Raw genomic sequence first — 17,594 nt, forward strand, 5'->3', positions numbered from 1 at the left:
ATTCTGACACGGAAAGGCCCACAGGCCACGACTGGAGGGAGCGGAGGCAAGGGGCCCACGGGTACATCGCACAGGCTTGCATTAGAGTGGCTCTGTGTTGCCCATCCTGAGTCCACGTTGGCGTCACCTCTCAGAAGCCACCGGCCCAGAACGGGACTATTGCTTGCGAACGGGTGGCTCACGACCCCCTCCCTCCCTTACGGCCCCCGGCCCCCACCCCTGAGTTTGCTCCTAGTCTTAGAAGTCCACGGAAGGGGGTTTGGGGCACAGGTGGCATTCCCTCCTGTGCCACCGCTGCAGCCACCTCGGCTCTCCCTGGGGTCTCTGCTGACGTGGTTCTTCTCGGAGGTCGTGCCGGGCGCTTCGGGTCTCACCTCCCCCATCCTGAGGCACGGCGAAAGGGTTTTCTGGGGAAGCAGAAGGAAACAAAACGTCACCTGGTGTCTCCTCCGTGGGGACTCACTGAGGACCTTTCTCCTGGGCCTCAGTGCCAGGAGAAGCCAGGTTTTCTCCGAGTGCGTGACTTCTGGATGCTGAGAACCATTTGGCTTTAACACGGGAAGCAGGACGATCACGTCCGCCACCACGATGGCTCCATCCAGGACCAGCACCCGTGGCCCATGCAATAAGACAAGAAAAAAGCACAGTGTCTCAGGAGTGGAAAAGAAGAAACTGAATCACAATAGCAGACAATGTACACAGAAAATCCAAGAGAATGAACAGGGTAATTGTTAGGACAGAACGTGGATACAGAGATACGACTTTCAATCCACGAGACATCAGATTCACCTCCAAACCCCAATGGTGTTTATCTATGGCAACAATTACCAGAGTGACCACGTGTCTCAGCTTGGGTCATCCCAGATAACACCAGCTGTTCTGACACAATTTTTAATACTGTTCCCCTTCCGGGCTAGTAAGGACTTTGATTTGGATGATAAACCATACAGTCACCCTTGCTATAAAAATCTAGAAGATACTAAGAACAGGCACCAATACCACTCACGATCGTAATAAAAACCATTGTGAATCTTGGAATCACGTCACTGGATGCGACCATATCCTACGAAGCGATGGGGCGGAAACCAGGGTGCTCCTGGCACAGGGACGGGCCGAGAGACCCACGGGGCAGGGGCAGGAGTGCAAACACTGGCCCACAGGGCACTCACAGCTTTGAACAGCAGCGTCGCGATGGCACTGTGAGTCCTCTGTCCCACATCCATTCAAAGGGGTAACGGCCTAGTCGCAGACACTTACCTTTCCAGACTTCCTGGCAGACGGGGTGGTCACGTGACCCAGCCCCGTGTAGGCGGAAGTCCACTGCGGAGGGGACGTGAATCTAGGTAAGAGCGCGAGAAGGAGGGACACTCGCTAATGCAGGTGACGTGGGGGGCCGGGAGGAACCTGGTTCTGGTGCTGGGTCCTGACAGCTCACCTCCATGCCAGGGCGGCTGGAATTCTGTTACTCGCATCTGATCACGGCTCTTAACCGATAAGCCATATTCAATCAAGCCCCAGGGTGTGTTACGAGGGCCAAGGCCAGGGAGTTGAGGGCGGGGCTCTGACAAGGCCAGCACAGCCCATCCTTCCAGAGCAGGCGAGAGGCCGAGAAGCAGGCCAACCTCCCTGCTCTGCATCCGCGGGGACACGTGCGTGGGCGCAGGGTAGGGGTTCCACAGAGCCTCGTCCTCTGCCCAGAGCAAAGCCAGGTCTGGTGACCCCCCACCCCCCCCACCTGCTTTACCTTTCTCCATAGCATCCACTGAGTTTACTTACTGGTCCAATTTACTATGTGTCTCCCCAGCTAGAAAGTAAGCCACGAGGGGACCAAAGGGTTCGGGTTCTGTGTTCACTGCTGTATCATCAGGGGCTGGGACGGTAATCGGCGGGCACATCACAGGGGTTTCCTGCGTACGTGTTGAAGGATGCACGAACCAAGAATGGAAAACCCAGACGAACCATCTTTCAGGTTTCACATCGTCTTTTTGAGCCTCTTTTTGAAACAGAGTTCTCGTGAGTCCTTATATATAAATTACTCGAGGACCAAGGCCAAATGGGGGGAGCACGGCAAGGGCCCTGGCAGCCAGAATCTATTTATCGGCAGGACCATCTGAGACAAAGCCGAGGGTCGTGACTATTATAGGAAAGAAGGAAAGCGAAAACAGAGGGCAGGTGTAAATGATAACAGATAGGAGGGGAGAGGTGAGACGGAAGGAGGGAATATCCCATCAACCACGTCTTCGTCACTTATGTTCAGGGGTCTGAAGAATCGTTCCGAGGTTTAAGTAAAATTAGATGCACAACAGTAAACACACACAAAAAAATCCTAAAACACAAGCAACCAAAAGCATTTGGCGGAAGGGAGAGAAGGGGAAGGAAAACAGAAATATTCGGATTTGGACATCCTTCATATGTAGGGAGAAAATACACATGGTCTAAAGAAAGAGAGAATTAAGGGTGTCCTATCACAGCATAATTATAAAGATAACCACAGGATCAAAAACACAGCCTTGCAAATTGTCACAAGACACAGACACAAAAAATGAAACAAAGAAAACAGAGACCATATGGTGAAAATTGACAAACCTCCACAAACGCTATAAAAGCGGGAAGCCCATCACAAACCATGACAGAACTAACACCAAATGTAGCTGCCACGTCAGGAAATGCTAATGAGCCATACACAGTCGCTTAAAAAAAAAAAAAAAGACTCTCAGACCAGATGACAAACAAGGTCTCCTGAAGGCAGAACGGGGTCACGTGGGTGTAACATAAAAGGCTGGGCAGATGGCAGGGGTCTTGATCCGAATCTTAGATAAAGCTGGAGTCTAGCAGGAGAAAAAGCAGGGCGCTGGGCGGGGGTCGATCAAGGATGAGTCACCACGAGGATCTCAGAGCAAGGGGTGTCTGTGCACCAGATAACATGGCCTCTGCCTTACGGGGCCAGAACTGCTGGAAATGTAGGAAGCAGGAGACACGCTGGCTAGTATTTGTGCATTTTTTACAAACGTAAATGAAAATACATATTGTTTTGATTTCAGAGAGAGAGAGAGAGCGAGCGAGCCAACGAGAGTGTGCATGCAAGCCGGGGAGAGGGGCAGAGGGAGACAGAGAGAATCCCAAGCAGGTTCCACGCTCGATCCCAGCACCCTGGGATCGTGACCTGAGCTGAAATCGAGTCGGACGCTCAACCCACTGCGCCGCCCAGGGGCCCCACTGGTACTCACGCGTTTTGATTAACCTCTCTGTCCATTACAGAGGAAGTTGACAAATGTGTGTGCCTGTGTCGTGTGCAGTTGTGTGCGTGTGTGTGCGTATTCAACACAATCCGCCTTCTATTCAAAGGGTCTTGAAAACAAACGCACAGAAAATGACTATCAGACCACGAAGAGAGCAAACTCCCAACTTCAACAAGGAGATAACGTTCTCTGATCACGATATACTAGAATTTGAAAGTATTTACAACCAAACCACAAAACAAAGCCAACTCTACCACCAAGACGTTTAGAAACTCTCTAATAACTCTTGGGTCCAAGAGAGAGCTAGGGAATTAAGATTTCAGAACATGGGGACCATAATAAAAATGAAAATGGCACATCTCAGAACCTGTGGGATGCTCAGGAGACGCTCAGAGGAAAATTTACAGCTTTAAATACTAATATTAATAGACAGGACATGAATTAACGATCCCACTCAGAAAATTAAAAAAGAAAGGCCAAACAAACTCCAGGAAAAAGCAACTGCTACCTTAAAAGTGAAATTAAGTTGGGGCGCCGGCCGGGGTGGCTCAGTCGGTTAAGCGTCTGCCTCTCGGTTTCAGCTCAGGTCACGATCTCACGGTTTGTGAGCTCGAGCCCCGCGTCGGGCTCCACGCTGACAGCACAGGGCCGGCTTGGGATTCTCTCTCTCTCCCTCTCTCTCTCTCTTCCTCTCTCTCCGCCCCTCCCCCGCTCTCTCAAAGTAGATAAACACTCCTTAACAAAACTGAAATGAACTTAAAGACAAAGGCAGGAAGGAATAAATAAATAAATGCAGTTTCTGGTTCTTTGCAAGACACGGAGACGGAGACGTGAGCTGTGGCTGAATCGAAAAGGCAGGAGGAGGAAGTGACCGCTGGCTTTCCATTTCCACTGTCCCTCGGCCCCCGCAGACAGGCTTTTGTCCCAACTATTCTGCGGAATTTGCCCTTGTCAAGGTCACCCAAGGCTTCCGTGTTGCTAAATCCCGTGGTCGATTCTGGTCCTTTTCTCCCTTCCCCTCCCCACCCCACCCCCCCGCCCGCCTCCGCCAGTGGGGTTGCCACAGGGTCACTCCTCTTGTCTCCGAGACACTCCGGAACCTCTCCCGGTTCTCCTTCTGCTTCTCTGGTCACCGCTGCTCACGCTCCTCTCCACGTCCCTTCCCCCCTTCCCCTCCCTTCTCCTCTCCACCTCCATTGCCCCTGAGGAGCTCATCTCCTCCCGGGGGCTCAGACATTATACATTGAGGGCTCTCTGACCTCAGGAAATACAAGTCCATCCTTCCTGTGGCCCGCACCGGAGCCCCAGGGCTATGTCTGGCCCCCCTCTTCCCCCAAAGCCCACTCCGATCCGTTAGCGGGCCCGCCTTCTGCTGTACCCGTGAACCACACGCTTCCTGCGCCCCCTTCTCCCACCGCGGGTCGGGCCCACAGGTTTCCTGCAGTGGCTTCCCTGGGACCCTGGGCCAGAGGGACCCTGTGAAAACCCGAATCAGATTATGTCACCGCTCGGCTCAAAATCCCTCAGGGCCCCCGTCCCATCAGAGAGGAAGCCAAAACCTTCTCTCTCCGTCGCCTCCGATCAAGTTCTTGTCTTCTCTCAAAAGAGAGAAGGTCACTCCACCCTGACCCGGATGCCTCATTTCGTGGGTCAGCTCGACTGGGCAGTGGGGGTGGAGCCAGGTATCTGGGCAAACACGATTCCGAGCACGTCTGCTCGGGTGTTTCTGGATGAGACTCACATCGGAATCAGTTGACTGTGTAAAGCCGACCACCCTTCCCGGTCCATCGAGAGCCTGAATCGGACAGGCTGGCTGACCGGGGGAGAGTTCCCTCTCGGCCTGGCGTCTTCCGACGGGGACATCGGTCTTCTCCGGCCTTCAGCCTGGGACGCGCACCGGCCCGCGCGCACCATCCGCTCTCCCGGGTCTCCGGCTTGCCAACTGCAGATCGCGGGACTGCTTAGCCTCCAAAACTGCACGAGCCAATTCCTTGTAGTAAATCTCACCTGTGCTCACAGGGTGTCAGTATCTATTTCTATAGCCTATCCGTATCTACGGTGTGTATATATCTACAGCGTCGCTATATCTACATCTGGAGCGTATCTCTACGTATATGTGTGTCTGTATCCGCATCCACATCTATCCTATTGGTTCCGTGTTTCCCGAGGACCCAGACACCCACCTCTTCTCCCAGAGAGACACATGACTTACTCCCTCGTGGCCTTCAAGTCACCTGTGCCTGAGACCCTCTCTGACCACCCTGAGAAGCTGCATTCCGTCTCCAATTCCTTCCGTGCTATGCTGTTTTTCTCTCTGGCACTAACTAAAATCTAGCCGTGCACAGGTGTTACCCACGTAGGTTTACAATCCTCTGCGCATAAAAGCAGGCGTTTCATTGGTTCGGTCCACTACCATGTCCCCAGGACAATAACGATGCTGGGCACAGAGCAGGTGCTCGGCAAACCGAGGCGAGCGGACAAACGATCAGAGAGGAGCGAGGGAGCCCGCCCGCTCAACTCTGTCCAACGACATCAGAAAACCTCGACGAAATGAGTGAATTGCCAACAAGACAGAAATTACCCCCAAGGACCCAGGAAAAGAGCATCTTAGCAGACCAATTGCCAAGTGGAGAGAGAAAAACCGTCAAATCGCAAATCCAAAGTCAAAAACGAGATCCGTGCAAATCAGAGCCATAATGACAAAGCATTCCGGGCCACCAAACGGGACCCTCCCGTGTGCTCGCACCCACCACTTCGGCAAAGACCAGAAAGGTTGTGCGCTCCTCGTGTTTGCTGGTTTGTGGGGCTGGTGGCGGGGGGCGGGGAGCGGGGGATCCCTGCCTCGTTGCTATAGTAGCAGAGACATCAAGGTCATTTCTGGAAGGCAGTCTGACGTGCTACAGAGTTACAGACGCACATGCCCTCTGACCCCGCAACTCCGTTTCACCATCATCCCCCCAATATGCACGCAAGGGCGAAGGATGTACAAGCCCGTTCGCTGCAGCAATGCGGGCGATGGCGGGAGGTGGGGATCAATGACACGGCCGTCGGTAGGGCACCGGTTCAAAAGCAATGGCTCCCCACGCGTGGAGAGGGAGGCCGACATCAGAAAGGACAGTCTGTCGCCGCCCCAAGGCCCCACGCCCACACACCTCCCGTCCTCTGGTGTCTGTCTTAGCCGTCGTCGGGGCTGGTGACTTTAATCCCGTCTACGTGCCGAGGCCTCCTCCCCGGACTTTATTCCGGAACATCCAACCACCTCCTGGCTGTCCCCTTGGGTACCCAGCTGGCATCTCGTCCTCGACACGCCCGAAACCGAACTCCTAGGCTTCCTTCTAAACCCGCTCCTCCTCGGTCCCCTTTCTGGCTGATGGCAGCTCCATTCTTCCGGCAGCTCTTTTCTCGCACACCCAGGTCCAACCCGCCAGCCCGTATCTCATCGTTTCAAAATACACGCGGAACCTAACCGCTTTCCCTGCCGCCGCCCTGGTCCAAGCCGCCGCCCTCGAGGATTTCAATACTCTTCGCTGATTTCTCTGCCCTTACCTCCCGACAGTGCATTCTCGACACGGAAGCCAGAGTTCTCTGTGCTTCTTATATATTTTTGAAATATAGGGGGCGTGGGGCGCCCGGGGGGCTCAGTCGGTGAAGCGTCCGACTTTGGCTCAGGTCACGATCTCGCGGTCCGTGGGTTCGAGCCCCGCGCCGGGCTCTGTGCCGACAGCTGGGAGCCTGGATCCTGCTTCGGATTCTGTGTCTCCCTCTCTCTCTCTCTCTCAGCCTCTTCCCTGCTCACACTCTGTCTCTCTCTCTCCAAAATAAATAAGTATTTAAAAAATTTTTAAAAAGATATAGGGGGCCCCTGGGTGGCTCAGTCGGTTAAGCGTCTGACTCTTGATTTCAACTCAGGTCATGATCTCAGGGTTCATGAGATCAAGTCCTGCGTCGGGCTCCGTGCCGAACGCATAGAGCCTGCTTGGGAGTCTCTCTCTCCCTGTCTCTCTCTCTCTCTCTCTCTCTCTGCTACCCAACCCCTGCCCACTCGAGCTCTCTGTCTCCAAAATAAATAAATAAATGTTACAAATAAATAAATCTTTTCTGCTTGAAAGTCTCTAATGGCTTCTTATTACCAAGGCTCTGGTGTCTCTCCATGCTGCCCCCTCATACTTTCCCGACGTGGTCTCCTGCCATGCCTCCTCTGTCTTCCTCTCCAGCCCTCTTAGGGCTTCTTAGTTGTTCCTCCAACATTCCTGGGCGCCCCTGCCTCAGGGCCTTTGCACTTGCCGTCTCCTCTGCCCAGGCTGCTCTCCCAGACATCTGTGCACGGCTCATTTTCTGAGCAACCTCAGGTCTCGGTGCAGATGGCTGGCTCTTCAGGGAGGCCTTCCTGACCCACCTGTACCCCCAACCCCCTGCTCACTGCCACTCTCTTCACATTCCTTCATTTGAGGACCGTCCGCCTTCCTGCCGCCACATCTGTTCCCTAAGAGCAGGGCTTATCTGATGCAGGGTTTTCTGCTCTATCCCAGCCCTGGGGACTTAGTTGGCGGGGGGGGGGGGGGGGCCTGGATGATTCAGACTCTGGCCTTGGCAGCTGCATCTGGAGAGGCAGACAGTGACATCAGGCAGGGAAATGCTGAGACAGAGGAAGCCCCAGGGGCTCAAGGAAGAGGAAGTCTGAGGACGCTTGTGGAGGCAATCCAGGTGGTTGTCTAGACCTTGCTTGGCTTCCCCCAGGGACAGGGAGCTCACTAGCCCACGGCCCATTGCTTTCTACTGTTCAGTTAGCTGGGAAACCTTTATAATATGGGCCGAATCCTTCCCGTAGCTCCCCTCCCTGCCTCTGGTGGCCCTTCTGAGACACGGAGGCAGCAGGAATGTCCTTCTTACTGGTCTCTGCTCTTCAGCTGATGTGGAAATGAGGCTCCCCTTTCTCTGAAGGGAGGCGGCATTACCCGTGACCCTGGCCAGGGCCTCCAGGAGGCAGTCCCTGCTTCTGGGCCCCGCGGTCAGGCCAGCCTCTGTATTTGCCCAGAGAGACTTCTCCGGACAGCAAAAGCTGCTCCAGCGACAGCCTGGGGGGAGGTGAGTGAGGCCAGCAGGTGCGAAATTCAGGCCGGGGAACCGAGTCGGGGGCGCTGGGGTGGGGCATGCGGGGGGCCTCTTGTCGTCGCTCTGTGCCACAGGCCGGGCGGGCAGTGCGACGTGGCGTTTGTTGCATTATACATTTTATGTATGTTCTTTTTTTACGCTTATTTATTTTGAGAGAGAGAGAGAGCGAGGGACCGCATGAGTAGGGGCGGGGCAGACAGAGGGGGAGAGAGAGAATCCCAAGCAGGCTCCACACTGTCAGGGCAGAGCCCCCCTCGGGGCTCGATCCCACCAACTGAGAGATCATGACCTGAGCCGAAATCGAATGGAAGCTCAACGGACCGAGCCCCCCGGGTGCCCCTTACGTATATTCTTTTGCACAAAGTGAAATGTTTCGAAATCAATGGCATTAAAAAAAAAAAAATTGGTCAGGGTTTCTTCAAGGGTAAAGTTTACAGGCCTTAGCGGGCACTCGGGGCCTTTCACCGCCAGACTCCGACTACTGTGTCCACATCTGTGCTCCCCTCTCCAAAGCCTCTCCAGAACGCCCGAGTTTGCTCCCACAGGCTGGGGACACCGCCCCTTTCTCTACGTGGCAAACTCCTACTCATCCTTCAAGACCCTGCTCACAGGGCACCCCCTCCATGCGGCTTGTCTTGGTTACAGTACCACAGGGCCCTGGAGACGGGCTGGGGGTGGTGACTGCCCCTGGCCTTGGGGGGCAGGCCTGGGTCCAGATCTCAGGTCTCTCCCTCGCAAGCCGTGTGACCCTGGGCAAGTCGCTCAACCTCTCTGGGCCTCAGAACCCACCCGATTGCCACTCCTCACTGCTGGCCAACGGGGCCTCTCGCTGCCAGCTCTGGCCTGGCCCATCTGGACACAGCAGGGCCCGTCGCCCCAGGGCAGTCCATGCACGTCAGGAACACTGCACCTCAGAACAAAGAGTCATCGAATGTCAGCTTTTCTGCTGCTTTCATGGCACTTGCATTGCGGTCACGCAGGGAGCTCCCATCCGTGAGTGCAGGAAGCCGATCGCTCGGCCGGCTCCTGTCCCTGAGAGCCACCCGCCCCGTCCTTGGGGGCCACCGGTCCTCCCGGGCGCCTTGCGGGTGGCCTGGCCCCTCCCTGCCAGAAGCCTCGCAGGGTCACCAATGCTCCTTTTGCTCAACACCAGTGTCCACACCTAAGCCCTCACCGGCCGCACCTTCTGCCAGCCCTGGTTGGGTGCTGGGGGCACAGACCTGAGCCAGGGGTGGGCCCTGCCCTTCGGGGCTCAGAGCTGGTGGGGGACCTGCAAACAAGAGCGGGAGGTCCGCGCTGTGCCAGCGGGGAGTGCCCGGGGGCCGTGCCTGGTGCAGAGGTGGAGGTGGGGCTCAGGGAGAGCCCTCGGGGAGCCGGGGGAGCTGGTGTCGAGCTGAGCCCCGAGCAGAGTCAGGGAGATGAGGAAGGGACGCAGGGGGAGGGCACGGCCTGAGCCGAGGCCGTCCAGGGGCTCAAACGGTGCAGCACAGACGCTCCTGGCAGGGGTGAGTCTGGGGGGTTGGCGGCCACCAAGCACTTCCATGCCAGGCGAAGGCACTGGGACGTGACCCTAGGGCCCCGAGAGCAGACGTGGAAGCCGCCACTCCCCCCCCACCTCCCCAGCTGTAATAAGGGCGGGGGTCGAGGCCGGGGTCAGGGGTCAGGGCGCTTGGGCTGGGTGTTTCTTCTGTGCCAGCGCTTTCCACGCACAGTCTCGCCGAGCTCTCCCACAGCCCTGCGAGGGGGGAATGTTACTTCCTCCGCGTACAGATGGGGACACTGAGGCTCAGGGGGGTCACGCAACCCGCGCACGTGTGGAGCCGGGAGGGCGAGCAGCCTGGGCCGCCGGCTGCTGTGTGCGCCCATCGCTCTGACGCAGGGCAGTGGCCTGGCGGGCTGGGGGCAGGGAGCTGGGGGGCGGGGGAGGGGGCGGGGGGGGGGCGGTGCAGAGAGAGCTGCGGAACCAGCGGCAGCGGGGGAGGGGGACCCACCAGGATGACGAGTGTCCCAGCTGGTGTCTGCGTCCTAATTGGGAGGGTAAGACAGAGCACCTGGCAATTTGAATAACAATGAACGCTTCCAGAAGGCTGAGAGAGTCGGTAACAATAACCCTTAGCTGACAGAGGCAGGAGTCAGGAGACCCAACATGACTCATTGCCTGGGGGGGGGGGGGTGGGGACCGCAGACAGTGCGCCCCTCCAGGGCGGGGGTACCTCCGTCTGCGTCTGCGTGGCACTGACCATATATCCACTGCACCCCCCCCGTCCCCCCCAGCCCCGAGATGCGGGGATGCTCGGATCCACCTCTCACGAGGGGCAAACCGTGCAGGTGCCCGGAGTGAACCTTCGGGGGGTCGGGAGGGGGGGGAGAAGGCGATCCCACCGAGGCGAGAGCAGAGTCCCCCCCCCCCCAGGGCAGAGCTCTGAGCCACAAAGGGGGTGGTCTCGGAAGGCTGCATGGAGGAGGCGGCCGTGTGTAACACACACCCTCGGGAAGGGCTGGCTCGGGCCAACGCCGACGTCAGGCGCTCTGAGACTCATCCGGGACTGCGGGGTCGTGACTTCCTGGCGTCCTTCCCTGCTCTAGGCCAGGGCTGGGAGGGGAGCACGGGTGCGGGTCCCAGCTCTGCGGCTGCCAGGGCGGACCGGGCACGTGGCAGGTGGAAGGGTGGGCGGCACCCCCCGCCAGGTGCCTCCGGCACCCCAGTTACCCGCCGCCCCCTGGGCTTCCGGGAAAGGTGAGACGCTGTCCCAGCAGACACCCTACTCGTGGGCAAGTCAGACCTATTTTGTGTTTTGGAGGACGCCGGGTCATTTTAAAGGCAGACGATGGCTGTCCTCCCAGCGAAGAGAGAGGCCAGACAGACGGGGGAGGGAAGGACAGTGTCTCTGGTGCCGGGTGCTGCCCGTAGCTTCCACAGACGCGACGTTGTCTCTGTGTTTCAGGGAGCACGCCGACGGGACCGGGGGCAGGGGAGGGTGTTGGGGGGACAGGGACGGGGCGTCATGGGGGCGACGGGCAAAGGGCAGGGCATTTGGTCCCCCACATCCCTACGGCTGGCCTCGATCCTCTGAGGACACCCCCTCTTTAAGCCTCTGGATCCCACGCCTCCTGGTTTCCTCCAGCCTCCTATCGATGCTCCTCCCGACTCCCTTCCAGGGGTCCCTTCGTCCCCCCAAGAGCTCCCACACACTCCTTCCTCTCCCCAGGGGACCCCCAGCCCCTCAGACTCCACGACAAGTCCCGTTGACCAAGTCTAAGCTGGGCTGCAGCCCAGGCCTTCCTCTGAGACCCTCCTTGACTTGTCTGCGGCCCTAACGTCACCCCCCTGATGCTCACAGAAGCTCACGGGCCTCCTGAACTTCAGATGTCCCTGCGCAGCTGGTACCCAAAGCCACACCCACCCCGGGGTTCCCATCTCAGAATATCCCACCAGTGCGTCCCCAGCGGCTCCGTCCAGGGTCCCGGGTCTCCCCTTTGGAGCCCCCTCCTCCGTACCACTCGCCAGCCAGTCTCACGGGCGCTGTCCCCTGCTTCTGCCAACAGCCCTGCCTGTGACACCCCGATGGCCTCTTCGCTGCCCGAGGCAACTTTTTAAAAGACACACCGAGCCACGTTCCTCTCCTCGAGGGGTGTCCCCTGTGCCCGGACTCAGAAGCCCACTCTTCACCGCGGCCCCGCACGATCAGCCCCGCCGATATCTCCGGCTCCTCCCTCCTGTGCTCCCCTTCTTCCCCCACCCCTGCGCCCCGACCTTCCTTCTGACGCACGGACGCCCCAGCTCTCTCCGCCTCGGTGCCCACGGCCTGTCTTACGTGGCAGGCCGCGGGGAGCCTCAGGGGGGCTGGTGGCCGAGGAGGGCTGACCCGGCAGGCGCCCCGTGGACGCAGGGCTGGAGGCCGTTCTGGCTTGCGGGGGGCGGGGGGCTGAGGGTCCGTGGGGAGCTGGCTCCGGGAGCTTCGTCATCCAAGCCCTGCACGCGGCCTTGTTCCCGTCACTTCGCCCTCCTGACTTCTGGACGTTTCTCGGGGAGCTCGGGGGTCTTTAAACACCTACATCCTGAAGGTGAATTTTTAGTGCCGCTTTGGTAAATATTTAATGCCACTGCTCGCGCCGGGAGACCTGCGTTCTGCATTAAATGCCACAGAGTGCTGGAGACGCTGTGTTCTCTTCTGCCGCCACCCCACCTCTTCCTGCCCGACGAAAATAAAGACTCCCTTTGCCTCCCGTCATGAATCTTTCAAGTGCTCTCCACATCCATTCTGGTCCCCGATCGGCGTCCCCATTAGGCAGATGGAAGGTCAGAGGGCTTTTAAGTCGAAAGACACCGTAGAAGCCTTCTGTCACATGAGAGGAAAGCAAAGCCCCGGCAGGGACGAGGCCGTCCAAGGTTAAGCAGCAAGCCGGCGGCGGAAGGAATCCAACACCAGCCGTGCCTCCCAGCCCGGGGCTCGGCTCCGGGCACTGGGACCCCGGGGGACTCGGGCCGTCCCTGCCCTCACCGCATCCAGCCGGCCCAGACGTGATAACAGACCCCCGTGGGCCTGGCCGTCATGCGAGTGGGGAGCAGGGAGAGAAGGGAGGAGGGTGGGAGGCCTCAGGAAAATGGCCACCAGGAGCAAGGTTTTGAGGGAGGAGTAGGAGCTCGCAGAGGAGCCGGGGTGGGGACCCAGTGAGGTGACCAGGCTTGGCTGGGGCCCGACCCGTTCTGTGTACCCGGCTCTGGCTGGGAGCTCGGCCTGGGTCCGCGTTGTCTAAATCCTGGGGAAGCTAACGCGCCTCTAGCTCCCACGGCTCTTTCTACCTTGCCCGTGACCGTCCACGGCTGCTGGTCCCCTGGCCCTAGCTCTGTCCAAATCTCTGCTTTTATGTTAACGCGCCCCTGGGCTGCTCAGATGCCCTGCCCCCGCCCCTACCACCCCCCCCCCCCCGCCCTTCCTGTGCGCTCGGGTTGGGACAGAGGTGGCAGGAGGGGGCGAGGCTGGAGCCAGGGTCACACCCATGCACGTGAGCGTGCACACAACACACACATTTATGCACACACACGGCACACAGACGTGGTATCGCGCACACACACACACACACACACACACACACACACTCTCACACACACGCACGCTAGTCTCTGGCCTTCCTGGCTGGGACCAGAGCCGGGGGGAGGCTATGTATCACGGGCAACACGTCCCGAGTCTGCTGTCCCTCCTGGCCCCTCTCTGGCTCCTGCTCACCCGGGACCCGCTCCCGCCCCCGCCCCCGCCTGGGAGGCACGCCCTCCCCTGTCGCCTCACGCACAGCCGGGGGGGGGGGGGGGGGCACTGTAGCCAGGCAACAGGCCCCCACCAGGCTACCTCCAAAACGTCCCCAAACTCGTCCCCCGCCCCCAGCCTAAACTACCAGAGTCTCCTCCCTGGGGCGCAGCAACGGCCTCCCCGCGGCCTCCTTGCCTCCACCCCTGCCCCCCACGGCAGGGGCCTGTCACCAAAGCTCCCATCTGGCCAAGTGGCTTCCCGCTGAAAGCGCTTTGCTGTCCCGGGTTTTCCTTGAACTGAGGGACACGCTCTCCCCCCATCAAGACAGCCGCCTCGTGGGGTCCTGGGTTTCCTGCCCCCTCCGATGCCACCAACCATGAGGTGCAACATCCCCGAGATCATGGCTTTTGGGGGAAGAAGCAAGCAGCACTCCGTTAAATGGACACCTTGGCCGGGGACGCATGTGGATGCCAGAGGTGCCGAAGATGTGCCCCTCAGCGTCACGTTAGTGATGGCATCGGGCAGGGTCCCGGCGAGGACCCAGCCGCTGGGCTGTTTCGGAGAAAGGCGCTGAGTATAGGAGCTTCTGTTTCCACGCTCTGGGCCAGGAAAGGTCAGGAAAGGGGAGCCGAAGGCTCGGGGCGGGGGGTGGTCACTCAGCCGCACTGGGTGGGGGAAGGGGCCATCTGCAGGGGCCCGGGGGCTGAGGGGCCGCCGAGGGGGCCTGGGGTCCAGGGAAGGGTCCTGCCTTCTGTGAGCGCCCTGGGGCATGTCTGCGGGGTCTGCGGCCTGGGGTCGGCAGTCGGGAAAGAAGAGCCGGACGCAGACGGAAAATCCGACGACACGCTGGGGCCCGGGGACACCTCCGTAGCTGTGCCTCCCCGGCTGTGAGACCACCAGGGTCTAGTGACGCTGTTCTGGGCTTCCTGAAATGCAGACGACTCTGGCCGGCCTTCCCAGGATAGTGGATTCTGGGATACGCAGGCCCCAGGGTAACCAAGCTGCCAACACAACAACCTAGCACAATATCCCCTTTTCTTGTCTGGTTGGATGAGCCAGGACAGAAGTCATCAGCAGCCTCGGCTGGGGGCAGGGACCCCTTTTCCTGCTCACAAAGGAGACAGCAACGGGCAAAGCGGAAACTTTGGAGGTCCTCCGCACATCCCCGGACGGCACCCCCCTTATTTCCCCGCCAGGTGGGAATTACCTGCTTCCCCGCGGGTGTCTCAGAGACCTGAAGCAGCTCGTCCGAGGACACACAGCCGGGCAGCACAGAGCCGGGTGCCAAAGCAGCCCAGGGGACTTCAGGGGACACCCGGATCCTGGGCTACCACACCCAGCAATGCCTGAAGCCACAGGTCCCCGCACTTGGGGGCAGGCGGGAGTCACTCCTTGAGCCAAAGCAATCTGCCAAGAAGGTCTCCCGGGCCTCCTCAGGGGCGCCTCAGCAACGGCAGTAAGACTATTCTGGAGGGCGTTTATGAGGACCGGGCGCCCTCTCGGCCCTCAGGCGAGCGTTGGTTCCCATCATTCTGACGGCAGTGGGATGCCCACGCCGGGAGAGCTGTGCTGGGCCAGCAAGCATCTATTCTTGGAAGCAAATATTTTAGCAGTGAAGGCCAGAGTTTTAATGATGGAGGGAATAAGGAAGGAAAGGTTCTCTGGTCCTCCCTGGCCTGCACTGATGGAGATGAATTCCTCCTTCCCCGGCCCTGTGGCGCCCGATCTGGGAGCCAGGCCCATCAAGAGCCCCTGCGCTCAATGGTTTGGGGACGTATAATGGCTATGGGCCCGGCCGCGCTTCCCTTCGTGGCAATCTCGCATTCCGCACGCCCCCCCCCCCCCCCCCCCCCCCCCCGCTGCGGCCCAGGGACCCATAATGCGGGATTCCTGTCAAATTGACATGAAGGAACATCCTCCTTTCTCGCAGGCGATGTTCCCCGGATTCGTCCAGGCCTCCGTGGAAACATCTCTTGGTTAATTGCTCACTCAAAGCAGCCTCTTTGTCTAAACAGTAGCTGGCCGCAGTTACTGGGTTAGGGAATCTTAACCGATTCCAAACTATTGTGCCGACTGGGCAGTGTGGGTCCCCACCCCCCCTCCCCGTGGGGCCAGGTGGCCGGGAGCGCGGGCAGGACCGCAGGAGCCCCTCCCAGGGCGAGGCACGTCTGATGAGGCCATCCAGCAGCACGCCCTTGGCAATGGAGCACCCTGTGGCTGAGAGCCTGCCCCGTGCCAGGCTCCTGGTGGGCACCATCTCCCAGCGTCCCCTTTTCACAGCCGGGCAAACAGGCCTGGGAGGAACAAGTGACTCGCCCAAGGTCACGGGGCCTGTGGATCTGGCCGGCTGGACTCACGGCCCTGGCTTGTCCACCCCACAGACCTGCGATCTGGGCCCAGTGAACCTCCGTCTGGAACCTGGGCTCCAAGAGGGGTCTGTGGACAGTCAAGGCCAGTCTGGTTCATTCTGGAAGTGCATCTTCAAGGAGACTTTTCCAAAACCCTCTCTGAGGTATACTCGCCCTGTGGCCGACTACACTGATTTTCCAGGCAAAGTAAGTGGTCAGGATTGATTTTCTGCGCATCACTGGCTGGTGTTCCTTGAGGGCGGGGCCTTGTCTTTCCTATCTTTTATTCCCTGCCCTTGGCCCTAGAGCACGGCCAACTCTCGGAAAGCACGTGTTGAAGGAATGAACGAATCGATGGGGTCTGGCCGCATCCTCAGAAGAGCACACACGGGTTCGGAGAAGGAAAAGCGGAGGGGGCAGGCAAGTTGGCAAAGGGACTGGCCAAGGTGGTCCCTCCGGGGACCGAGGGCCAGTGGGACGACAGGAAGGTCTGACCAGTCCTCCTGACTTCTCACCTCCCTTGCTTTCTTTGCTCCGGGAGGGACCGGGAGCTGGAAAGGGCTGATGAATCCCTTTCCGGGACCACCTTGCCTCTCGGCCCAGCTATCACTGCCCCGGACGCCGGTCTGTGGGTGTCTCTGGAAGTACTGGGGTCCCACTTTGGAAAGCACGTAAAGACACATTTGCTTCTCCACACTAAGATTCGCACCCCGCTGGGGCAGGCAGATAGTGGGAGGTGCTGAACGCATGAGCATCTGAAACGTTACGTGCAGTGGAATGTAACCAGGGAGCATTTGATGGCCAGTTCTCAAGAGGAAAAAGCCCTGATTTGTAACATCTGCTGCCCGTTTCCATGGTGTAAATACTGTCAGCATGAAGTCACCGGACTCAGAGTTGGGAAGAGATACACAGTAGCCAATGTAAGTAGGTTTCACTGCACCCATGCGATAAAAAGGCCCAAGAGCGCAGATGATAGGAAATGTAGCAAAATCATTATTAGGAAGTGAAGCGTTTCAAATATCGATTACTTTTGTGTTTCATGTAATTTATTTATTTGTCAGCTCCTACCAGTTCATTGTTAGAGTGGCTGTATTCAACACGGGGTCCCAAAATTCCTGAAAATTTTAACTACCAGCTCGCGTGAGTCAGTGCAAGGTGGCCCTGGGCACGTCTTGGCGACGTTTATGCGTTTGTCTTTACCCGTACTGGGAAAAATGTTAACTCTTAAACCAAAGATACCGTTGCTTAGAGCAAGCCTGAGTTTTCTAAAGAAGCGACTTGATTTAAAGTCAATTAAAAATAGGGGCGCCTGGGTGGCTCAGTCGGTGAAGCGTCCGACTTCGGCTCAGGTCACGATCTCGCGGTCCGTGAGTTCGAGCCCCAAGTCGGGCTCTCTGCTGACGGCTCAGAGCCTGGAGCCTGTTTCGGATTCTGTGTCTCCCTCTCTCTCTGACCCTCCCCTATTCATGCTCTGTCTCTCTCTGTCTCAAAAATAAATAAACGTTAAAAAATAAGTAAATAAAGTCAATTAAAAATATATTAAGTAAACAGCATAGGAGAAGGGGATACACAGACAAGAGGAACACCCGGGAGCTGAAGTTTGGGGACTAAAAGTGGCTTTCCGGAAATGCCTTTAATTAATTATC

The 17,594-nt window shown here is 58.3% G+C and overlaps 1 protein-coding gene across 3 annotated transcripts in view; it reads right to left on the minus strand.

Moving 5' to 3' along the window:
- Window positions 1-229: 229 nt before the first annotated feature.
- SHISAL1 (shisa like 1) overlaps window positions 230-17,594 on the minus strand; it is a 70,208-nt gene continuing 52,843 nt past the window's right edge. For all 3 annotated transcript variants that reach the window (XM_042993498.1, XM_042993497.1, XM_042993496.1), the window contains exon 5: window positions 230-407. In XM_042993498.1, coding sequence (XP_042849432.1) covers window position 407 — 1 coding nt within the window. In that variant the 3' untranslated portion in view covers window positions 230-406. The remainder of the gene's footprint in view (window positions 408-17,594) is intronic.

This window comes from Panthera tigris, chromosome B4 (assembly GCF_018350195.1).
Source record: "Panthera tigris isolate Pti1 chromosome B4, P.tigris_Pti1_mat1.1, whole genome shotgun sequence".
Taxonomy (NCBI): Eukaryota; Metazoa; Chordata; class Mammalia; order Carnivora; family Felidae; genus Panthera; species Panthera tigris.